Source organism: Perognathus longimembris, chromosome 8, assembly GCF_023159225.1.
Source record: "Perognathus longimembris pacificus isolate PPM17 chromosome 8, ASM2315922v1, whole genome shotgun sequence".
NCBI lineage: Eukaryota > Metazoa > Chordata > Mammalia > Rodentia > Heteromyidae > Perognathus > Perognathus longimembris.
The window spans coordinates 47,218,999-47,245,553 of record NC_063168.1 but is presented as its reverse complement, the minus strand read 5'-3'; the positions used below and the strand labels follow the sequence as shown (position 1 = coordinate 47,245,553).

Sequence of the window (26,555 nt, the reverse complement as noted above, 5' to 3'; positions counted from 1 at the left end):
AGCCTATGGTCTAGTCTAACCCCCAAACTAAGATATTTTCTGAAATTAACTGTAAAAAATGACAAACAGCAATATATTTCTTTTGATGGACTGAGAAACAATCCTTGTTCTATGTAAACCCTTTCTTTATAATTTGTAATGATGTATAATTATTGATAATAATGAGTGAAAGGGAGAGAGAAAACTTGTAAACTTAAATAATTTGTTCCTACACAAAGATTATTCTTCTCATAATTCTTTTCCATGATCACTAGAAAGACACTTCAATACAACTGTCCGTGGCATACGATGGGTTTGGCAGTCATGTGATACCCACTGACCATACCATAATTCAGTGAAGCCAGTTCTCTTGTCTCTGCATCCAGTTACAATCACTTTGCAGAGATCAGGTTCACTATCTGCCTGCTCTCTGTAGAGCCCTAGTTCTGTACACAAAATCATGTATTTAATTCATACTGTCACTGTGTAATATTGCCTACCAAAAGAATGCAAAATGTAATTTTACAAATGATTAAATTTACCTATGTTATTCTTAAAGGCCAGAGCTAACACACCCAACACACATATATACATAAGGGGACGTTTTTTCAACATTCCTGAACAATATCAGATGCTAGATATTCAGAATATAGTTTATAAATGCTCAGAAGTAGCTCTCCTAATATTTACACATTCTATTTCTTTCCTCAATTGCTATAATCACCTAGAACAATCTTACAGTACGTAGGTTTTCAACTCATTCCCCATGTTAGGCAAGTACTCTACCAGTGAGCTACTAATACAATGCCTCAATTTTTAATGTAATTATGAGTACATTGCATAGCTTTTTACATGAGTAAGGTTTAAAAATTACTTCCAAGATTTTCTGATAGTATACTAGTTTCTCACACATAATTATATCCACAAATGTGGCAACACAGAAACTAAAATACGTATCATTACCAATTCTGAATATTTTTAGAATGATCTTATAATGCTACTTTTGGTCTGTGAACTGTCTGTCCAAGAAGACATATTTCTCTGCCAATGAGACCAAGTCAGTAAATTAAACTGTACATTAAAATTTTTGTTAGGGCTTTGTATCAAATATGAATGATTAAAAACTTCTATAAACTTACATTTTAATAGATTAATTTCACTTCAAAGGAAAGGTGTTACTTCAATGAATCCTACTGTGACCAAGATTTTTCTTTGACAAAGATATACATTAGTTACAGGTCTTTAAAAATATTGATTTGCTAATTTAGCTACACTCAAGAGCATCCTTTGTTTCCTCTCTTATTTTTATTTATTTATATTGTACAGAGGGGTTACAATTACATAAGACAGGATATGAGTACATTTCTTTTTCACAGTGTCAACTCTTCCTTAATTTTTCTCCAAGTTTTTTCCTCCTGACCACTCTCCCCCACAAGCTGTATAGTTCATTTAAACACAATGTCAAGAGAATATCATTGCTGCATTAGCACTAAAATGGTAGGATAAAGGCTGAAGAATGTTCTGTAAGTTTTCCTCTTATCTGTCCTGATGAGAATTATTTCCATGAAGAATAACATATACATTGTAAGGAGGGAAAAGGAATGAAATGTGCTCATCTAAATACCTTCAGTCCTTCATCAATAGATACCCTTCCTCACCTTCCTCAGCCATCCTCACATCAACCACATGGCTATTTTAATGCCTTCTGCTTCCTAATTCTCAAAACTGTTCAGAGCAGATACTTCTTTCTACACAGAGCTCCCACAGAAAGGTCTAAGATGAAAGAGAACAGAAAGGAGACAGGGTGTGAGAGACCACTCTTAACAAGCTTTTTACCTGTGAACTCATTACAAAAAGAATGCACATCTGCTGCTTGCTTTTCAACTTCTGATTTTAACTAAAGTTCATTATACAAAAAAAAAGTGTTCTAAAGATATGTTATTAGACCACTGGATTCAATGATGTAAAAACAATAATGACCTTTCTTAAGGGTCAGTTAGTAGAGCTGTGCCACCTTCATACACTAAACTATACAAAGCACTGCTTATTCTGGTCTCTATCTCTACATTGAGTCAAAACCACGATTTAAATATACAACAAAGCTATAAACCAAATCCAAGGGCTTTAAATCCTTACTTGGAAAAAACACTTTGGCACAAAATTAGAGACTGGATCAGTGTTCCAGATCAGAGAATGGAGAAGTGAGATAAAATATTTGCAAGTAACTAAGGTCTTGATATTAAAGCTCTAAAGAAAGCATATGACAAAGAAAATAACTAAAACAAGAAAGGGCAAATTATGAAGTAATTTCACCATTATCTTTACACACACATGGGAACTTTTCAATGAACTGACCAGCAGTACTCTGTGTGAAAAAGAAAATATAATGTTTAAGATCACATACACACACCTCAATCTGGGATAGTCAAAATTCTGATAGAAAAATGATTCAAATTGCAGGAGTAGACCATGTAGACCTTTCCAGGCAAAGAACATAATATTCTAACCTTGAACATCATAAAGGCCTTACAACTTAAGGATCAAAGTGTTAGACTAAAAAAAACTAAGAAAATTTATGATGTTTTCCTGAAAGGAGTGTCATTTAAAAAAAAATAATAGTAACTTACAGTTCAGATATGCCCAACAAAAAAATTTTAGAATGAGGCTACAAAAAGTTTATGTTGTTTTCATGACATAAAAATATAATAAATGATCAACTATATGATAACACACCATTCATCCATTCATTCATTAAGTGCTTACTGAATGTCTAAGTATTGTCCACTATGTTCCTGAATACAGACACAGACATAGAAATGTCTTGCCTTCTTATAAGGTTTCACATTGAATGAGATGAGACAGCAAACAAATAAAATAATATGCCTACAGATAAAACACTAATTGCTCTTTGTGCTGGATGTAAAACAGCAGGATTCCCGTATCAAAGAGAAATAAAACCCAAAAGATCAGGGACAAATGTTCCTATCTTGCTACTCTTCCCAGCCACACTCTTCAGGTTTTATTTCCTTTGTTAGGCCATTTTTTTAGGCTTCCTACAAATGTCAACTCCTTAGGCATCCAGCCCACCTTTCACACTTCTCTCCTCCTATGGACATTTAAAAATACTCAAATCCTGACCATCTTTAACAATTTGTATACATTTGTTTCTAACATGTTTACAGTTTATTCAATCCTGAATAATACTTCTCTCTGATTCTCCTTCCCCAACTCCAGTGAAGTTATTCTTGGCATGGTCCCAACTGTCTTGTATTTTAAAAATGTATTTGTTGATACAAATAAAATTAGGTCTCATGTAGTGTTTTGATGCATATATGTAGTTTGTATGTATATATTTTGTTGCCATGCTATGCCTACTCCTGATCAACTGTATTAGAATCTCTGGTGATGGAGTCTAAGCTAAGTATTTTAAATCTTTTCTGCTTAATCTTGAGGTCTCCAATTAGGATAACATAAGGATAAATAAGGGACCAGGGGCAAAATGAAAGTAGTAAAGGATAAGTTAAACAACTGCATTACTGTGGTAACACATTCTAACACAATTCTTGAATATCTGCTCTATACAGAAATTGGACAGGTTTGTCCTGGACCAGAGCAGAGTGCACTAAAATTACCAAGGAGGTAAAAATAAATGATAGCTAATCATACAATTCACACAAGAAAAAAATCTTTGTGAGATAAAAATTAAAACTTGGCATTAAGGAATATTTAACTTAGTACAAGAAAACTAAAGAAAATTTAGAATATTATAAAAACAAATGTAACATGAAATATTATTTTTTCTTTTTTTGTTTTCACCAAAAAAATAACTTTTTTCTTGACTATACATAATCCTCATTCACACACACATACACATATATGAAAGATACTAAAACCAACTAAAGCCAAAATTCCTGAGTTAAAGTACGACCCAACTATCCTATATTGTTTAAAAAATTACAAAACATTTAATCAATGGCTATTGAGTATAATACCATAAATGAGACATCTTGTACCCAACAACCAGCTTCAGAAAAAAAGATTATACATATAATTGAAACTGTTGGTATACCTCTCCCAGATCTCATTCTTCTTCTTTCCTTCTATGACCTATTCAAAGTTAACTACCACCTAAGTTCCTGTGTTTATTTTTATATTCTTATTATGTCCATAAATAAGGTATTATTTTACATTTTCAATTTCATATTAGACTTTTCTCAGTATTCACTCAACAATGACAGATAATCCACAGACAAAAATGTCTGAAAAGATTTCAACAAATAATATGGAACAGATGAGGAAACTTACCTTTCACAGACTTAACCTAAAACTATATGTAATAATCCCTACTTTAACTATAAAAGCACTTAATAAGGTAATGTTACCATGGAAGAATGTTTTTGTTTTAAGTGTGTTTGTTTGGGGCCTTGGTGCTAGCACATATTAACCCCACACACAAAGACATAGGAGGCCTAAGAAGCTAATCCATAGTGCTTCTAAAACTGACTTTCTTTTTACCAAGAATTTATGCCATAGGTAGGGTATTGAAATAAAACAAAAACTCTTATCTTTGAGGTACAACCATAAAATTTCAGATGGAAAGATGATTACCCATTTTACAGTGACTCCTCATTATCCTCAATAATGAGGAATAAAGATGGCCTGGATAAAGAGTCCATTAGGGGTTCCAAAAACTTATTTTGGACAACCATTTCATTGTTTTATATTGTCAAATGATCTAACAGAGAGGCACAAGAAGAAGAAAGAGGGTTGTTCTTAGTTTTTCTTACTTGACTTCACATACTCATTACCAAATGCAAGTGTTAAAGAGTCTGAAAGTACAAGAATATAGTCCAAAGAAGAAATAAATCACAAGTAAATCTGACTTATTTAAATTTTAACTCAGGGTATGGGAAGGCCAAGCTAAACCACCACTCCCCATGTCCCATAGAACTCAACACAGCCAAGCCTGCATCATCCTGTCTCACCCGGGAGTGTTTTCTTGGGAGTAACACCAAGCCACTTTCCAGCAAAGTCTTTAGGGGTCAGTTAGGGATATGTTGTCATTCGACCACACTGGCTGCCTCTCTCCAGAAATAATGACAGGCATATGTTTTTAAAATCAGCTCTCCTGATTCTCTAAGACATGGACTGGAGTGCTGTCTTTAGCATTTTAGCTATTTTAAACCAAAAGTATTTTAGTTTCTATTGAAATAACATTATGATGTCTATTATTCCATCTAAGTATTTAACATTCTTTCTTTAAACAACTTTCATTTTTTTCAATCAGCAATATTTGTCCAGCTACTCATATTTTAAATTAGAATGAATGTAAGTACTAAACTAAGTTTATGCCAAAGCGTGGGGAGGTCTCAACTCAAAAGAAAGTCCATTCCATTATGGTGACACTGGAAACCATTTTATCAAGGCTTAAAATCAACAGGCCCACTGATATATCATTGGCATGTATTTTATAACAAACTCCTCCTCATATATATTCATTACAAAAAGTTTGAAAAGCAATGTGAAAAAGAAGAAAAAAAAAATCCCCTCAGCACATCAACCAAGGATCTAGATATCAGTCAATCACTTGCCAGATAGTTTTTTCTTCAATGTAAAAAATAATTCTATTTTTAAAACACATTTTGTTCTATTTTGTATCAATAATTTTGCTAAGTAGTATGTTAAGAGCAATTTCTCATCTTATTAAATCCTTTCAGAAAGTCTAAATGTTTCCTTCCTTTTTTTTTCTTTCCTTTTCCTTCTCCCCACCCCCCTTTTCCCTCTTCTCTTCCCTGCCATTCTTCTTCCCTTCCCTCCCTGAAATGGTGTCTGTGTACCCAGGCTAGACCTAAACTCCTGATCCTACTGACCTAGCCTCCTCAGCAGGTAAGAGTCTAGGCACACATCATTATACCTGCTCAAAAGCCTGCATTTCAATGGTTCTATATCTCAAATGATAGGTGTACCATATTTATTAGACTATTTTCCTGTTGTAATGACTTCCAATATTTTGCTATTTGTGCATATTTGCATATAAATCTTGCCTGTTCTTATGAATGCCAGAAAGCTTACTAAAGGGGGAACTTCAGGTAACAGGATAATGTTCTAACTTTTTAATTGTTATTATAAAAGATCATAATACATTTTTTAAAAGTACACTTTGACAGTTACTGGCTATTTCCTAGAAATATCCATTTACACTTCTACCACTGGTTTGTGTTTGCTTCGCTGTGTCCTCACTTGCACAGATTTTTATTTTAACTTTACTCAGTTGTTATTTTGTGTGTGTGTGTGTGTGTGTCTGTATGTAGACCCAGGTCCTCAAGCTTGCTAAGCAGGCACTCTACAACTTAAGCCAATCCATCAACCCTTTCTTTTGCACTTGTTATTTTCAGTTTTCAGGACAGTGTTTCAATTTATGCTAAGGCCAGACAGGACTTCTATACTCTTGTGCTTCCCTTTGTCTCAGGGATGACATGCACATGCCACTGAGCCCAGACACTGTGCTTCCTCTGTAGCATGGGGTGACAGGCATGCACTTAGCCATTGGTTGATATGGAGCCACACAAATGTTTAAGTCCACGTTGGCCTCCATGAGACTTCCCCAACGCCTACTCCTTGAGCCATAATTCCTCTAATCTCTGCCTCCAAAGTAGCTAGGATTGCAGGCTTATACCACTGTGTCTGAAATTCTTAATATGCTTTATGTAAATGTTTCACATAAACTAACATGTAAATGTGTACAACCGTTAAGAATTATAAAATGTTAATAGTAAAACATGTCATTATCATAATATATTAAAATGTGGCAAATAATCACCCCAGTTCATCAACTGGGTTTTGGTTTACCCGTTAACAAGTGAGTAGTGTATGTTTTAAATTGTAGCTTCACCAGGTTCTTTCTTTGTGGCTATGATTCCTCATGCTCAATATCCTTCAGGAATTCCCAAATTTTCTACCCACTGATAGGACCATTTCTTATGTTCCCAGCAAATACCAATTTATTCAAATAAGCATGATTATATAAATAGAGATATTCCTGTATACCTTTCCTGTTGTTTCATAAAATTTAAGATTTCTAGTAAACTCCAAATTCACTGGAATACATTGACAAGTACATTGGTAGTGGTGGAACTGTGGTTAAAAGCATATAATGATGTACATCACCTTTACAATAAGGCTAAAAAAGCATACAATTCATTCAACCTACCACCTCAATTACTTTCTCAGTTTCAATATTTGCTAAGAAGGATGCACTCCAATTCAATGTTGCTATTTTTTCTTAGTCCCATACTTGCAGATCCAACTCCTATTTAACAAATTTTCTTGGATTTCTTATGGCCTTCTCAAACCAGCATTTTCAAAATTCTACAAAATTTGCATCAAACACATACCAGAACTCTTGGAGAAAATTCTTTACAATTCCTTTCTCTCTTTTATCAGCAAGTAGTTGCTACAAAACAGCATCTTTTCCATCCTTACTACCATTAAGTAACTGTCCAAGCAGTTTATTGCTCACCAAAGCTTAACAATGTCCTAAATTACCCTATAGCTTCTCTTCTACACCTCTTATTCATCCTCCCTGGAGTGGCCAGAGTCAACATTCAATTACACAAGTCATTCCATTGCTTACAATTCTTCTATGACTTTTCCCTGCTGTTGGACAAAGTTCCAAATGCTTTCACATTAACCATTATCTCTGAATTAAAACTTGAAGACTAGAGCTCTACAGTTTACTTAGACCTCTGTGATGCCAATGGTTTGTTTATTAAACTGCCTGGGCTCTATAAAGTTGAAGATATTCGTTATTCTACTACCTTACACCAATAACCATAATTCTTCCTCCTTATGATAACTGCCTAGAGATCAAAAAATTGTTATAAATACTAGGCATGTCTTCTATGTGCAGCTAGATCCCATTGATAACTACCTAAAATGTCTAAGTCTAGTTAAATATCTTATGGTAGGAATTTCATTCCTGTGACTAATCAACCTAAGGAAGAAAATATTTATTTTAGTTCATTATTTTTAAGGTTTAAGTCCATCATAGCAGGGAGAGCAGAGTAGAGTGGAGCAATTCATCTAATCATGGCCAGAGGCCAAGGGAAGTATGCCTATGCTATCTAGTTTCCTCCTTTTTTCATTCCATCCTGGCATCCAGCCCATGAGATAGTGTGGTCTACAGAGTAAGTCTTCCTCATTTGGTCAATTCTCTCTGGAAAGGCCCCCACATACATTAGCATGGCATTAAAATGGGCGATACTTATCTCCTAGGTCTCTCAATCCAATCACATGGACAACTCAAGATTAACCATCACAGAACCAAATGCCAGGCCATCTTGCTACAAAATGAGAACATTTTTAGTCGAGTGTCCATGTATGACAGGTTGATCCCAACCTTATCACAGTGTGATATTGTGTAAACACCCTAACTGCGCTACACCATAGCGCTTTCTTCTGTTAAATGAAGATATAGGACTATATGATTTCTAAGACCTTCCATTCCTAATAATCATTGATTGTACTGAGAGTTCTTTAAAAAAAAGTGTGATACAGTAAGTAGACCCTTAGTATACAGGGTCCCAAAGAGAATACTGTTGAGAAAAAACTGGGAATTACCAGTATGCCATTTACCTATATTATACTTATCTTGAAACCACATGGAGAAGGCTAACATTACTGTCATAAAAACTACTTTTGTACACATTAATCAGCTCATCAGAAACTAGATCTTATTTCATGCCCTATCATGAATACTGGGGATGCTTTATTCATTTTTTCCATAATGCCACCCAACTTTCCTGAAAGACATCTTTCTTTCTTTTTTTAATTTTTCTCATTATTTTTTTTCTTGTTTATTGTCAAAGTGATGTACAGAGGGGTTATAGTTTCATACGTTAGGCATTGGGTACATTTCTTGTACTGTTTGTTACCTCCTCCCTCATTCCCCCTTCCCCCCTCCCCTGAAAGACAGCGTTCAACAAATCTAAAATTTTCACTTTCCCTCAGTTAAATTATGCATATTATCTACTCTTTTTTAGTGTGGGAGGAATATTATGACATTTACCTTGCTTTGGGGGAGGTGTATTTTCATAAATTAAGGGAAAGGAAATACAAAGTTTTAAACAACTAATGATAACTCAGCATTGACAAAGAGTTTCTCCTAAATACCTGAGCTGCCTAATGTGCATACAAGTTGGCTTTATTTTTTTTAAATCACTCTTGGTCAACTGTATGTAAAAAAATCCACAAAACAAGCTTATTATACCTATAACTCAAATCTCATAAAATTACAAGGGTAATATTTATTTTAGATTTTGGAATGATTTTCTTTTTATTGTTTTCTCTTCATTTCCTTTCATTTATTTATTTGTTTGTTTGTTTGTTTGTTTATTTGGTCAAGGTCTACATTGCCTAAGTTGGTCTCTTAACTCATAAGCTCAAATGATCCTACTACCTCAGTCTCTCTTAGGGGTGCATATCCCATGCCATGCTTAAGAAGCAGTTTCACCAAAGAGAAAAACAATTTGACCCAAGCCTTCTGAAGACAACTAAGCCTCCTATACTATTCTTCTTGCACCACTGGTTGACTCTGCCAAGATTTGGCACTGTTCTTAATTGTTCAATGAACACGTTTAAATTCAAGAATTGAAAATATAGTAACAATGCAAACAATTCCTTCCATTCCTCCTAGTCTTCTTATTACTACTACACAATAACAGTAATGGAAAGATTTTAGGCTATCTAGGTAATAACCAAAAAGTAATTACAATAATCAAATAGAAATGGAAAATGGGTATGGAAATGATGGTATATGCTTGAAATCCTAGCTACTCAGGAGGTAAATGTAGGAGAAAACCATAGTCTAAGGGTTGTCTCATGCAAATGCAAGAGACCCCAGGTGAAAAGTAAAGCAAAAGGGCTGGGTAAAGGCTCAAGTGGTAGAGCACTTCTCTAGCAAGGTGGGCATTGAGTTCAAACCCTAATACTGCCAGAAAGAAAAGGAAGAAAAAGAAAGGCAGGCAGGCAGGCAGGCAGGCAGGCAGGCAGGCAGGCAGGAAGGAAGGCAGGGAGGCAGGGAGTCAGGGAGGCAGGAAGGAAGGAAGGCAGGGAGGCAGGGAGGCAGGGAGGCAGGAAGGAAGGAAGGCAGGGAGGCAGGAGGCAGGAAGGCAAGATGCAAAGAAGGGAAGGAAGGGGAAAGGAAGTGGAGGGGTAGGAAAAAGAAAAAGAAAACAGAGAAAAAAGTGCACAGGAGATACCAAAAACATCTTCCTAAGATCACAGTAGTTTACTTTCTATTTTAAAAATACTGTTAATAGGATGAGCTCTCCAAATTAAGTCACTAGTTTCACTTAATGTTTTAATAGTCGTTAAATCTGACTTGAGTAAGTTGTTTTAAAACCCTCATTAACACAAGAAAAAGATTTTTTTTCTTGTATGACAATTTAAAATTCTTCACTACCTTCCCACAAATTGTATAACTTTTGAAAATGGAAATTGAATCCACTAACACCAAATTACTATCTTGGGTTTAACCACACTCTTTGTACTGATAGGTTTCATAAATTAAATGATCTACATTGCTTTACCTGATACATTCCAACTCCAATGTGCTTCGGCTCAATTTTCACTAGCTCAGCTAATGGATCTTGTACACGCCTTGCTATGGAAACTGAAAAAACAGAATCAGAAAACAAGTATGACTTAATGTGAAAAGCAGTACTCAGATAATTACGTAGGTTAGTACCTCATAATGTAAGGACTTAATCCCGTCTCTCCCCATGTCTCCTTTCAAAGATGAACAGTTTAATTAAATTTCAAAGTTCTCTTTTTCCATGCAAAAGTAAATGAAAAGTTTCAGGATTAATTATGGCATCAGAATTCTAAAACATTCTTGAGACACTTAGATGGAAAGGATTATAGATTTGGAAATATAAATAAAACGCAAAATTATCTACTTATTCTTTAAATAAAGGATAATAAGGCACTTTATGCTTTAAAAAGCAAGCAGGTATTTGCTTTACTTTTAAATAATCCCACATTGTTATAAATATGACATACTGATTTATATGTCAAACATGCTTATTAGAACTAGATCCTGATACTAATGAATAAACGTTGGAGTCATGTCTTAATGTAACCAGAGACTGTGTCTGTTGGCTGGTAAAAACACTGCATGGTTTGAACATGATTACAAAGGTTCATTGAGACACACTCCAGAGCCCCAACTCTGTGCCTCTTAACACATGTATTTCTAATCACATGCCCTTCTTGGCCATCACAAGCCATGTTCAAGAAACTTGAGGCCAGGCACAGTGGTACATAACCATGATCCAGGCTACATGAGGGGTGTAAGTAGGAGAATCAGAGTCCTCACCTAGCCCTGACTGAAAAAAAGAGATACTATCTAAAAAATAACTAAAAGGATCTGAGTTCAAGTCTTAGTACCATCATAGGAACAATAATAATAGCAACAGCAACTAAGAAAGGGCTAGAGAAATGGTTCAAGTGGTAGAATGCCTGCTTAGTTAAGCAGGAGACTTTGAGAATGTTGAAAGGGGTGACATTGATCAAGATGCATTGTTCATACAACTGCTTTGTTAAATGGTTAACTCCTTTGTACGACTACTTAAAGATGATCATCAAAAAACAAATCCAGGGGCTGGCGATATGGCCTAGTGGCAAGAGCGCTTGCCTCGTATACATGAAGCCCTCGGTTCGATTCCCCAGCACCACATATACAGAAAATGCCCAGAAGTGGCGCTGCGGTTCAAGTGGCAGAGTGCTAGCCTTGAGCAAAAAGAAGCCAGGGACAGTGCTCAGGCCCTAAGTCCAAGGCCCAGGACTGGCAAAAAACAAACAAACAAACAAAAAACAAATCCAGCTGGGAGCTGGTGGCTCATGCCTGTAATCCTACCTACTCAGGAGGCTGAGATCTGAGGATCATGGTTCAAAGCTAGCCGGGGCAGGAAAGTCTGTAAAACTCTTTTTGTTTTTTTTGGTTGCCAGTCCTGGGGCATGGACTCAGGGCCTGAGCACTGTCCCTGGCTTCTTTTTGCTCAAGGCTAGCACTCTACCTCTTGAGCCACAGCGCCACTTCCAGCTTTTTTCTATATATGTGGTGCTGAGGAATTGAACCCAGGGCTTCATGTATACGAGATGAGCACTTTACCACTAGGTCATATCCCCAGCCCTGTGAAACTCTTATCTTCGATTAACCACCAGAAAACTGGAAGTGTCACTGTGGCTCAAGTGGTAGAGTGCTAGCTTTGAGCTGAAGAGCTCAAGGACAGCTCCCAGGCCTAGAGTTCAAGCCCCACAACCAACCAAAAATAAATAATAAATAAATAAATAGCTCCATGACCCAGGGAGGGAGGGAAGAAACAAAAAAACTTGGCTATCATTGTTACTGAATTTTTATCAAATATTAATAAAACTCTATAGCTGCCTTAGTTTATACAATAATGTGCCTAGAAAAAGGTATTCATTGTAACTGTTATAGATATTTCTAAAGGAGACAACCTACTGGACAACCTCCCCCCCATGCGCCCCCCCCCCCCCGCCAATAACATAGCTATGTAGTCCTTACATATAAACAGCTTCCTTTTTTTTTTTGGTCCATTTTGGGGCTTGAACTCAGGGCCTGGGCACTGTCCCGGAGCCTCTTTGTGCTCAAGGCCAGTGCTTTACCACTTGAGCCACAGCACCACTTTTGGTTTTTGAGTGGTTAGTTGGAGACAAGAGTTTCACGGGGACTTTTCTGCCAGGGTTGGCTTTGAACTGCAATTCTCAGATCTCAGCCTCCTAAGTAGCTACAATTACGGGCATGAGCCATCAGCCCCTGGCTAACAACTTCCATTTTCTTTTCTTTTTTATTTTTTTGCCAGTCCTGGGGCCCAATTGGACTCAGGGGCTGAGCACTGTCCCTGGCTTCTTTTTTTGCTCAAGGCTAGCACTTTGCCACATGAGCCACAGCACCACTTCTGGCCATTTTCTTATATGTGGTGCTGGGGAATTGAACTTGGGGCTTCATGTATACGAGGCAAGCACTCTTGCCACTAGGCCATATTCGCAGCCCACAACTTCCATTTTCTAACTGTATCATCTACTCCCATAAGTTGAATGGAATGTGAATTCATCAAGTGAAAACATATAAGGATATCAAAGAAGATCCCATGTTGGCTTTCATATGAAACTACTTGAGGTCTTGAAACAGAAGCTATCTCTCACAAGTAATTACCAGACTCTCTAGTCACTGATTTCTACTACCTTCTCATCAGAGATTAGATCTACTGTGAACACTGACTTCACTGCACAGTCATTCAAATCTTTTTTTATATATCTTGTATTATTATGTCTAACATCTAGTGACAAGGGCAGCTTACAAAGCAAGCTTATAGAACAGTAAATTGGTGTCATACAATCTGCTTATTTCTGTCTCAAAGAAGAGAGGATTCCAAGGCCTTCACATATAGCTTATTAAAAATTATAAAAGATAAATTAATGTGAGCATTTACTCTAATACTCTAATTAAACCAATAGGAAAATGCAGGGGCACTAAAGCTATGCTTTAATTTCTCTGAAGCACATATTATTTATTTATCTTAGTGTTTATACTACAGTAGGAATAATATTCATATATATGTATTATTTTAAAAAACTAAACCCCACAATAATAATTCAAGTTAGAAATAAGGCACATTGTAACATTTAGTATGTAGGAAGACAGTATTAGAAACTCAATAAAAGTGTAACCCAATAAAAGTGTACCCAACAATGGGTAAATCTGCCAAGTACACTCAGAAATCCACATTATGAAAACAGAAATAATAGCAACTGCCAAGAGTAGTTGTATACTTTGGTACATGTGGGTGGAATCTCTTATCTCATTATTCTGAAATATACAAGGGGGTTTCACATGATGATCTGCTTTGCTTCTATTGTTGTATACTCTTTCAATCCTATTATTATTAAATACACCAGAACAATGGAATGAAAATCTAGGCAACATGCTAATTTTCATATCCAAATAGTCTCTGGATTACTGTCTCCAAGAAACAACCTTAACAAAGGTCCTGATGTTTCTAGAGCTGTTTCTGTACTCTATAAAAGTGCAAGCACAGAACAGAAGAAAGTAGGGGCAGAGAAGACCATTGCTTAAAATAGAATTTAAATTGGAGAGGAGATGCAGCTGATTTCCTGCTGGCAGGACCTCCAAGAAAGACTTATTTAGGACACAGTATTAATACAGAACTCCAGGTTGAAAATAACCAGGCTGGCAATGGATTCTTGAAAGAAAGAGACCAAAAGGCAAAGCGTTTATAATATGGCTGATCTAGACAATTAAGAGACAAGAAGAGTGGAGTCCCAAACCTGAGACAAAGAAGCAAAGTAGAAATAGTGAAAGCAATAAAGAATGAATGAATGATAAAGAGACAGTAGTAATAGAAGCTTAAATGATTTCTGGCAAATGTTATAGTTACCACATGCCCTCAAAATCTTATTTCTCGGTATACAGTCAAGAGAAATGGAAACACATGTTCACATAAAATCTTGTACATCAATGTTCATAGCAGTATTATTCATAAAAGTAATAAAAATTTTCCAAATATCCATCAGCCAATGAATGGTTAAACAAAATGTGGTATACCCATAAAATAGGAGTATTAACTGGCAATAAAAAGGAATGAAGTGCTGACACATGCTCTAGTGGGATGGACCTGGGAATCATAGGGCTTAGAGAAAGAAGTCAGTGACAGAAGGCCATATACTGTATGATTACACCAATATAAAACATTCAACAGGCAAACCCATATAGGTGTTTGCCAACAACTGCATTGTTGCATCATGGAAAGGAATGGAAGTGATTGATAGTGGGTGAGGAGTTTCTTTTGAGGGTAAAGATGTTTCCAAACTGCACTGTGATAATAGATGTAAGACTACTCAAACACACACACACAAAAACCCACAACAGGAGGACTGAACACTTCTAGGAAGCAAATTTTATGCTGTGCAAATTATCTATCAATGGAATGTATTACATATTTGTAATGCACTATGTCCAACTGTATGAAAAATACAAATTTATCCATGTTTGATATCAGTACTTCCTAGTACTTCTGCTACTGTTTACATGGTTCAGAAAATTCTAGTCAATATACTTTGACAAAAAAGAAGATATAAATACTATATAAATACTGACCTGAAAGTATGTTATTATTATTGTTATTGTTATTATTAGCAGAAGATGATTGTCTCCCCAGAAAACTCAAGCAGTAAGCCAACTAAAAAATACCAGATGGCTAGTTTCAAGATACACAGACAAAATTTCATGACTAATCATATGTAATCAACAATCAATAAAATAAGGGTTGGAGAATGGAAGAAACAGGAAAATACTGGTGAAATTGTACATGTAAATTCTGGACACCTAATGTAAAGCATGATAAAATTAAAGTTTAAAAAGAAAACATCATATAAGAGAACCCACTGACTACATGCTTAATGGAGTGGGAAAGTAGGTATGGATGTAACCATGACTAAATAACATAAAATGTACTTTGCTGGGATAAAAGTATAGATTTAACAGAATCTTACTCTGCAACCTACAGAGTTTATATACAGCTTTAAAATATTTAAAGCAAGTCCTATTACAAGGTACAGAAACAGAATCATGCATTGTAGTAGATTAGACAGAACAATGAAATGAGAACAAAAAGTACACATGGGACTTTCATTTTTAATAAATGACAATTTGTTAAGTAATAATATAAGCTGATGTGTAAAGGAAGGTAATTAGTGAGGGAGAGAAGGGGAAGAGGAGTGCAGATTTTTTGAAGATATCACTCTAAAAGGTTAGTGACACCTTCCTCATATGGTTAACTAAGTTGCACAATATAGCTTCCACGTCCTATATGTAGTACCTTTGAAGGTAACATTTACTCTCCATAACTAATTTACATCCAAAGGATCAAAGATTTCCAGAGGTTTTGGACTTTCAACTATCTGAGATATCTAGAAATCAAAAGCTTCTACAAAACCCAGTCATTGCCTAAAAGACTAGTAAGTAGTTTTCTCCAAAATCTGTATTATTGGGACTGCTGGCACACATCTATAATCCTAGCTACTTGGGAGTCAGAGATCAGGAGGGCCTTGGTTCAAGACTAACCTGGGCAAAGAAGTTAGTGATTCCCTTCTCATATCATTGCACCTGAAGGTGAGTGACTGACTACAAGCCACACAGGAGGCATATGTAGGATGATGGAAGCCCAGGTTAGCCCAGGAATAAAGAAAAGTCTTATGCGAAAAATGAATAGTGGTTGGCTCAAGTCGTAGAGGACTTAGCACCACCGAAAAACAATCATATTACATCGTCTGACAATAAAAAATAGATATTTAAAATCCAGTATTCATCACTAGTCTTTCCCTTGTCATCAGGAAGAAGCACAAAAAAAAGTTAATTTCCCCATGTTGTTTTTCTGCTATCAGTTCCAAATAACAACTGTTTCACTATAAAGCTTACTGAAAGCAAATATAGTCTTGGTCCTGTAACTAATAACTACATTTGTGAACAGGAAGCTGACAAATATATAAATAATTTCATCATAAAAGTATCCTGTATCTTGATTGTGTACAAGTGATGATGTTATCCAGCTAACGTTTGAAAATGCAGATAATGTTCCTAAAAGGAACACTTTATGTGAATACTAAGCCAGTGATGGTAAATGTATACCTGCAATCCCAGCTTCAAAAGGCTGAGGAAGGACAACTACAAGTTCAAAGGTAGCCTGGGATATGTAGGAAAACAGTCTATAAAAAATAAACAAATAAAATATACATGTAGATGAGTTAGGTATTTTTTATTTCTGAGAATACTAAACTTTTGTTATTTTTCTTATCTTCAACATCTGTTTTCTTTTTTTTTTTTTTTTTTTTTTTTGGGCCAGTCCTGGGCCGTGGACTCAGGGCCTGAGCCCTGGCTTCTTCCCGCTCAAGGCTAGCACTCTGCCACTTGAGCCACAGCGCCGCTTCTGGCCGTTTTCTGTATATGTGGTGCTGGGGAATCGAACCTAGGGCCTCGTGTATCCGAGGCAGGCACTCTTGCCACTAGGCTATATCCCCAGCCAACATCTGTTTTCTTGACAAACATTTTTCCTCTAGTGTATTTTGACATCTGTCTTCAATAATAGAAGTTTTTCTTACATGTTAGGTGACCCTAACATATAAACCAGGGGCAGAGAACTAAAAGGCAGATTGTGAATGCTTTGTTCAAAGGTAAGGCTTTTCAACTATGGACTTCACTATAGGTGGTTGGCCACTCTTTGGGGGAACCTCTGCTCCTGGTTTCTTTAGTATTAGTCAAAGCTAGTAATTTCCATGCACTGCTTGTTCCGCTCTGAAGTCTCTATACCAGCACTGTGAATGCTTCTAATTTTCTGTTTGTAGTGGGCATCCCCACTCTCACCTGGAAGCTGTGTCCACTGTTATACAGAACTTTTATTTAACTTTTCTACAAAGCAGAAAAAGAGCAATTACTTAACTGTTTGGAAGCAGAGGTCTTAATGTTATCTTAGAGAAGTAAGATTCACAAAATAGACAAACAGCCACTGGGAATGTAGAAAAAGTTGGGGCTCCTAACATACTCATGATTTTCTGCTACCATTGCCTTTATCAAGCTCTAAAATATTTTCATCACACCCCCCAAAAAATCTTGAACCCAAAAGTCACTCACCATTCTCATCTCTCCCTAGACCTGACAGTCATAATCTATCTATCTACACATTTCAGGTAAATGTGATCACATAATATCTTTTGTAAATGGCCTTTTCCAATTGATGTAATGGATTTAAGGTTCATTCATGTTATAGCATGTGTCAATAGTTCAATCTTGTTACAACTGAATAACATTCTACAATATGGATATAACACACTTTTGTCTGATTCTGATAGAAACTTCTGGCTATTGCAGTAGTACTGCCATGAGCATCTGTGTGAAAGTATTTTCTTGAGTTTCTCTTTTCAGTGCTTTGATATATGAAGGGGAGGAATGAGCTCTCCACAGTATGCTTCCCAAGACATTTTTGTGGCATTTCCTGGTTCAGTAGACACTCCACAGTCTGTCAGTTAGATCTGCTTTCTACAGAATTCAACTTTCACAAGTTGGCTGGATCCTTCATTACTCATCTATCTGGCTCCCCATTTCAAAACTTTTTGCTGCTCCTTCTATCTCTACTCTCATTCTTAATGTCCTCCTGGGTTTATCCCTTCATTGTATCATGATTTTGCCATTTCATGAGGATTTCAGAATTTAAAATAAGCAATAAAAGTCATCTCCCATTTTAAATAGTAAACAAATAATTATCATCCATCTACTAATCTGCTAGTCCAATTTAAATACCTTTTATGTACAATTTATTTGTTATGGGAGATATAAGGAACAACTTCTGATTTTAATAAACTGACAAACTGGCTATGGGGATGAAGGCACAGAAAGGTTTTCTTATATATGGTTAATGCCAGCATGTATGTTCAGATTTTATTATATTCAGCCTCAGTAACCACAGAGAGGATTTCTATTAGTCCACTTTATCTCTTCATAACAAAATACTGACACTAAATAATGTATTTTTAAAAATATAGGTTTATTGAAATCACAATTTTTCAGGTGTAAAGTCCAAGATATAGTGGCCTGATCTATTTGCCTCTTGTGAGTGCTCTCTTGCCTGGGTCACAACAAAAAGGAGAAAGAAAAAGGGAACCAGCCACATGTAAAACAGGCAAAACATGGGTGGCCTCACTCTTTAACAACCCACTCTTAAGAGAAGTAACTCACTCTAAAAGACCAGCACTAATTCCTTCAGAGTGATGTTCTCGTGATCTAATTATATGACAGAAGGGCCTACCCGTCTATTCCTATCACTTTGTCTATTTCTATCACTAGGAAATAGAATGATTCTGGTCAAAAGCAGGACTTGAAAGAAATGGGCTCTAATGACCAAGAATGGAAGAATCTAAGCTTCTGAATATTTGCCTTCAGAACTAGACTTTGAAGGTTCAAAGTATCTAGGTAAATTTGTTTTACTATTTTTTGTTAGCATACATCAGTAGCACAAGGGAATTCATTGTGGTAATTCTATGGATACATACCATGTATTTTGAACAAGTTCATAGATTGATATGGGTTTAAACATCATCATTACCACATGGAAGCAAGCTGAGACATAGAAGAATAAGATATTATAATAAATCACAAATACAGAACACAGCTAGCTAGATTTTGAGACTGGGTAATTAGAGCCATATAGTGGTTCCTGGTTTTCTTGTCTTCCATTTTCACAGGGATGATATTGGAATGCTGTAATCTGATTTAATCTATAATGCTTTAACAGCATTGTATTGCACTGGCCAGTAGTTAGAAGGAAACAACAGTCCCTTTAGCTGAGAACAGAGGGATTACTGCCTCTCAAAAAATATGGAACAAATTCCTTTTCCAACACTCAGTTGGAAGGTAGCCTATTAATGCCAATTTGGGAGGTCCTTGATTTTATTTCTTATAAAGAAAAGCTAGCCCTGTGGGTACAGCTCATATGGTAAAGCACCTGTGCAAGTGTGAAGCCCAGAGTTCCAATCCTGATACCACCAGAGAAAAGGAAAGGAGAGAGAGCAAGGAGGGTGGGGGGGGGGGGGGAGAAACAGAGAAAGGAAGAAAAATGAAGGAAAGGATTGTACTGTGGGAATTAGATATGAAAATATTATCTACACAGTACAAGACATAAAGCCTCTTTATGCCTTAGTTTCCTCATCTGTAAAGTGGGAATAAGGATAATGTCCCACACAACAATTGTGAGGATGAAATCAAATAACCCTAGTAACATATTTCTCATAATATTAAGTGCTTAAGAAAGGTTAGAATTAACATCTTTCCCTCTGCTCTACTCCACCTACTGTTATTATTACTACTGTTGTGAGTTACAAGTCAACCACCAAAAGAGCTCACAAAAGGAGGCGGAGAGCAGGGTAGGCTGGTAGGTCAGGAAAGAGCTTTAGAAGAAGCAAAAGTTTTACATCTGGGATTAGAGTTGAAGAAGAGAAGAAATGTAGATAGGAGATGTTGTCATGGAACGAACTGAAGGGAAACTACAAGGTCTTTGAATATTCTTTTAAAAATAGGTCTTAGGGCTGGGGATATAGCCTAGTGGCAAGAGTGCCTGCCTCGAATACACGAGGCCCTAGGTTCGATTCCCCAGCACCACATATACAGAAAACGGCCAGAAGTGGCGCTGTGGCTCAAGTGGCAGAGTGCTAGCCTTGAGCAGGAAGAAGCCAGGGACAGTGCTCAGGCCCGGAGTCCAAGGCCCAGGACTGGCCAAAAAAAAAAATAAAATAAAAAAAAATAAAAATAGGTCTTAGGTTTTAGAATTTACTGTAAAATTATTTTAAAAATATATCACCAGGTACAGATTTCAAGAGATTTCTGAAGAGAATATTTAAGAGGAAAAAAAGTTAAGTTCTATTCCTAACAGATGATCTAAATATTTCCCTATTAGACAGAAAAATGTTCTGACTAGATCAGTACTAATTGGTTCTGTAGCTGTATCAAAGTATTTTAATTTCTTCAAATATATCAATCAAAGCAAGTATAACCAAGGCAGACTTCTAAAAGCAAAACACTATTAAATATCAATATTAGTAAGCCAAGAGATGGGTCATTCAAATATTCATCTGTACTCGGGAGGCCTGTGTAGATTCATGCATTGGACTATCATTTTTTTATATGTATGTTCTAATCTTAGAGGTAGAACTCAGGGCCCGGGTGCTTTCAGCAAGCTTTTGTGCTCAAGGCTAGTGCTCTACCACTGGAGCCACAGATCCATTTCTGGCTTTTGCTAGAGGTAAGAATCTAATGGACTTTCTCACCTAGACTGGCTTTGAACATCAATCCTCAGATCGCAGCCTCCTGGGTGGCTAAGATTATAGATGTGAGATACCAAGTGTGCCACCATTTTTTTATGTTATTTACTCTCAACAAAAGTTATAATAAGCTGGGCACTGGTGGCTCACACTTATTATCCTGGCTACTCAGTAGGCTAGCCCAGGCAGAAAAATCTGTGAGACTCTCTTATCTCCAATAAACTAGTTAGAAAAGGCCAGAAGTGGTGCTGTGGCTCCAATGGTAAAGTGCTAGCCTTGAGCATAAAGAGGTTCAGGGACAGCACCCAGACCCTGAGTCCAAGTTCCAAGCAAAAAAAGAAAAACAAAATTAGAATAATTAATGTTTTGTAATTACAATTAAAAGTAGGGTATTTTATTATTTCTATTGGACTCTGGTATTCAATTTTATGAAAAATCTTTTGAGTTAATTTTTCACCATGTAGTATTCCATAAAAACAAGATAGCATTCCTCCTTTCTTCCTCATAATTGCAGTTGTTAGTCCACTAACTACTTTCTGCTGGCTATACTAATTCACAGGCATGTGGTATATCTTTTTTTTATTTGTTTTTATTTTATTTACAAACTGGAAGGAATAAATACTAGATTGGGGTGCAAATCAATTAGTAGAAGCTTGAGGAGCAAGAACAAGACTCTGCATTTAAGCCATAATTCTGGGGCAGGGGAATAATTGCAAGTCTCTGAATGTTAAATACTTGTGCTATACTGGCGAAGGCAGTTCTTTATGGGAGACTGTGATGCCATGGTTTGTTTTCAGTTGCCAGGAAATAGATAGAAATTTCTTGTTAGGGTTATTCGTTCAATAGATGGCAGTAGTTGGGTTTTCAAACGATCGTTGGACCTTTTGAAATGTTTGTGGTATATCTTTTTAAGTTTCTTGGATATTTAAAATGTTTAGCCTATTACATGGACAAATCTAAAGTTATTCCTTTTTGTAATGGTACATGATTTCTTACCTGCACTTCTCAGGTTAGGATCTAGCCCTGGCATCTCTTTGTTAGCTTCAGGGCTGACACTGTAGATAGAAGATCCTGCTTCACTGATAATACTGAGAAGAAAGAAAGAGAGAACTAAGTTTTATGGAGGAAAACAAAATACTGTAGCCAAGTGTCTTTGTCACACCTCAGTGATACCTTATAGTATCTCCTCCTCCATTCTTATAAAATGATTAAGCAACTTTTGCTCTTTTCCCACGCAAGAAACACATAGGCTCAAATCCATGATGAATGTATCTTTTGTTTGCTTGTTTTGTTTTTCTTGCCAATCCTGGGGCTTGGACTCAGAGACTGAGCACTATCCCTGGCTTCTATTTGCTCAAGGCTAGCACTCTACCTCTTGAGCCATAGCGCCACTTCCAACTTTTTCTGTTTATGTGGTGCTGAGTAATCAAACGCAGGGCTTCGTGCATGCTAGGCAAGCACTCTACCTCTAAACCACATTCCCATCCCCTGATGAATGTATCTTATGGTTGCCTCTGCAATAGGTAACTACAATTTATAGATGAGTACAGTGAATGTTTTCCTCTGATGCCAACTTCAAAATTATCAGAATATACACAGTTTCTGTTGTGTTTCAAATCTATTACAGGGTGGCACTTATGCTTCCCATCTGAATTAATCATCATCCCAAAGCACTTTGGAAAGCACCTTGGAAAGTATGGACTTGTGAACATAGGCCCACATACAAAAATAATTGCCACAAACACTGATACTGTTGTTGCCAATTACCAGTAACAATCAAAAGTGAAAAAGGAAGAGACAGAAGAGAGGGTCTGGAATCATCCTTTTACCAAACTTGAAGCTTTCCACTTTGTCATCTATTTAATAATCAATGCATCATACAAAACATTCTCTTCCATTCTTCTCTGGTCTGAATACTTTACAAACCACAGTGGGAACACTTTTACAGCTGACATTTTATAAGATGGTTGACATTTATATGGTTCCTATAATATTTTTCTTTTCTTTTATTGTAAAGGTGATGTACATAGGCGCTACAATTACATAAGTAAGGAAAAGAGTACAATTTTTGTTGAATATTGTTACCTCCTACGTCTTGTTTTCTCCAGTTCCCCCCAACCCCCCAATAAGTTGTAAAGTTCATTTCCAGCACAGTGTTTTGTGAATATTGTTGTTGCATTGGTTCACCCTTTGTCCTTTGCCTCACCATTTCTGTGATTCTCCTGTGATTATGACATAAAATACAAAGAAACATCAACTCCTAAGCAATACATGAAACGTATATCTCTATGAAACCATCTTGGTGACAAAGTTCAAAAGCAGAAACATGTTAGTGTTCAATTTTTAACCTACTATGAACAAGTTTCTTTACCTGCTCCAATTATATTAAACAAGTCTGGTGGATACTTCTTAACATGTGACCCCATTGTAACAACTGAACATTGATGAAAAAATGTGGAAAAGTTGTTTTGCTATTCATCGTCAGAAAACTCTTGTTTTAATTTAACTGTAAGCTGAAGACTTGAGAAAAGTATTCTAGAGGTCCTAAAGACTTACCTTTTTGTAATCAGTATTACTATCCTAAACAGGAAAAATGAAGACTGCACTCAAAAAGCATGACTGCTTGCCTATTTCTCATCAACACCATCGTACAGAAAGAGGAAAAGGTCACTGAATATAAACTTTATGCAAAGCATAAAACCAACTATTTTATAGAATTTATCTCATTTAATGGAGTCAGTACTATTTTATAGATAAACAAGAAGCTCTAGGTCATACAGCCAATAAGCAAATGAATTGTAATGGACAACCTCTTTGATGCTCAAGTTTGAGCTCTTAACAAGGACAATCAAGTAACTTCAAAACACTTTAATTTTTCATTAAAATGAAAACTCATTGTTTGTGTGTCAAGCAACAGTGCAGCATCCTCCCAAGGAATTACATTCTCCAATAACAGATCTAGAAGAAGTCATACCCCTCTTCGTTTTTCACCTTGACCCCATAATAAAGTAGGTTTGAAGTATGTGTAAAAGAGGACTTAAATCATGCTTATCTTTTACTTAATGATCAAAGAGAAAATCTAACATTAAATCAAGTTGGAGGTGAAGAATTGACATATTAATAGAATATTACAACTAGCATTCTAGAAGTGATTATTCAGTTCCAGCATAGCACCTCCCTAATCTGTAGCCCTTAAGACTACTGACAAAGAGAAGCAGGATTAATAAAAATACACATAAAATGTTTGGAGTTATGTACTTTCTGCTCTAGGAAAAAACTGGTTATGGTGTTCACTGATTATTGAAAGAAATCCACAATCCCCAAAAAGGTTGTGAAACACTACCACAAGATAAGAATAATCAGTTACCAACTATGGAAAATTCCATTTCAAACATTTACAAACACTCAATCTAATAAGGTCTATGCAGGGAGGGGAGAGGCCACGAAATACAGATTGCAATTATTATTAAAAGAAAAGAAAAAATAATTTAGAATCTCAAATAACCACAAATTTATTTTCTATTAATTCTAGAAACCTACAAAGTTATAGTTATTTAAAGAAAGGGATGTTTAAATGGCAAAATACAATTCTAATTAACTATGGCTTTTGGCAGTTGGTACCTGAGAATTTGCTGGGTGATTCACTCTCTTAGAGGTTATAATTCTCAATTGGCTGAGGGAAATTACTAAAAAGAAAAATACTCGGATAATAAATATTCCTGCAAATACCATACTGCCATTTGTTTCAAACAGGATACAAAACAGATGTGACACACTGCACCCAAAGATTTTGGATTAACATTAATATTACATCAATACAAAATGTTGTAAATTTCATAGCTTTAGTTATTGAATAGTTATTGAATAAGCAGTTTAGTACTAACTAAGCACAGGGTAAAAGTTTAATTCATCTAAATGAACAGAAAAAAATCTCAACACTGATTATTCAACATAACACATATAACAACATAAGAAGTGTAGGTGGCAAGAATGAAATAAAACAAATCAGACTGAAAGTGGTAATGATTTTTTCCAGAAGTTAAGACCAAAAGCTATAAAGCCTGCACCTTCCTTCCTTTTCATTCCTATTTAGAGTTCAAGGATATACTGTCATCAGAAAGCATGCAAGATTTATAAGGCACTCTCTGTTGAGAAATTCCCCAATAAAATATTGGAAAATCATTTCAATTATCTCTAATTAATATGGGAAGCAAAAGTGAACTTTGTACAAAATTCTTATATCTAATGATTTAGTATTATATTTCAAAAGAAACTTTATCTCCAGTATCAGTAAGTTAGGCTCAAGAGTCTTAGCAATCTGATTATTTTATATATGGGACCAAAAAAAACCAGACAAGACTGAGGCGGAATATTTATTATCTGAGGATATAGTAAATGACAAAGTTCTAACTGAACTAATGTTTCAAGATTAATTATTATAGCACTCTGAGGTCCTTCAAATTGTCAGCCTAGGGAAATACTTAAACAGATACATATGGTATCTTAGGCTTTAAATAAATGAAGTATATTTCATAGGCTAATGCTAAAGCTACATTTTACCATATTGATGCCACTATGCTAGTTCTCCAGAACATTAACAGTTTAATTCTTTTTAATCTAGGGAAGCACCATTTTAAGGCATTGAGGGGTCTAGACTTTAAGAAAAACAAATCACACTAAATCCTAAAACTGAAATGAAACACCAACAAAATAAAATTCACTAAAATGTCTTATTTCTCATAACTACATAATCAAATGGCTACATTTTGTTATTTGAAGTAAAATTTAATGATATTACTTATATAAGCTGATCATTAATCAATACAATTTATTCTATATTTTATACATATGTATTTAAATTATAGAAATTATATCTCTACAGTCTATAAGTCTCTATCATGAGACTAAAATATTGATGAAAGATTTTAAAACCAGGTCAGGATATAGTTTTCATTCTTCAAAAAAGCATACTAGAAGCTAGGTACAGTGGATCACGCCTGTAACCCTAGCTGAGGAGGTTCAGGTGTGAGGATTAAAGTTTTGGGTCAGCCTGGGCAAAAAAGTTCCCAAGAGGGCTGGGAATGTGGCTTAGTGGTAGAGTGCTTGCCTAACATGCATGAAGCCCTGGGTTCGATTCTTTTATACCACATAAACAGAAAAGACTGGAAGTGGTACTGTGGCTCAAGTGCTCAGGGACAGTGCCCAGGCCCTGAGTTCAAGCCCAAACATTATTTAAAAAAATTAAGTTTGCAAGATTTCATCTCCATGGAACAAGCTAGTGATATGCCATACCCATCTGTGGCACAAAGCAGAAAATAGAAGGACCATGGTCCAGCCATGGATCTAGGCAAAGTAAAAATACTATCTCAAAATAACCAGGGGGGTGGGGGGACTGGTGGTGTGGCTAGAGCATCAGCCTAGCAAATGTAAAGCCCTGAGTTCAACACTACCAGCACCAAAATAATATAATTACTCAAGCTCTATCACTATATAGCACCTTCCAATCCTTCTTTTCTTCTGCCTACCAAAAAACATTCAGGAAACAGATATTATGCTAAAGATCTGGCTAATTTATCAAAGGTTTTTTTTATTAGTAGTATACATTAGCTACCCAGGGGAAATTCATTATGACATTTCTATGCATATATATGATATATTCTAATTAA

The 26,555-nt window shown here is 35.9% G+C and overlaps 1 protein-coding gene across 3 annotated transcripts in view; it reads right to left on the bottom strand.

Moving 5' to 3' along the window:
• The window catches only part of Srbd1 (S1 RNA binding domain 1), a 180,671-nt gene that overhangs the window by 65,286 nt on the left and 88,830 nt on the right, over positions 1-26,555 (bottom strand). For all 3 annotated transcript variants that reach the window (XM_048353000.1, XM_048352999.1, XM_048353001.1), the window contains exons 15-16: positions 21,886-21,977; positions 10,569-10,651 (exon numbers count right to left, since the gene is read on the bottom strand). In XM_048353000.1, coding sequence (XP_048208957.1) covers positions 10,569-10,651; positions 21,886-21,977 — 175 coding nt within the window. The remainder of the gene's footprint in view (positions 1-10,568; positions 10,652-21,885; positions 21,978-26,555) is intronic.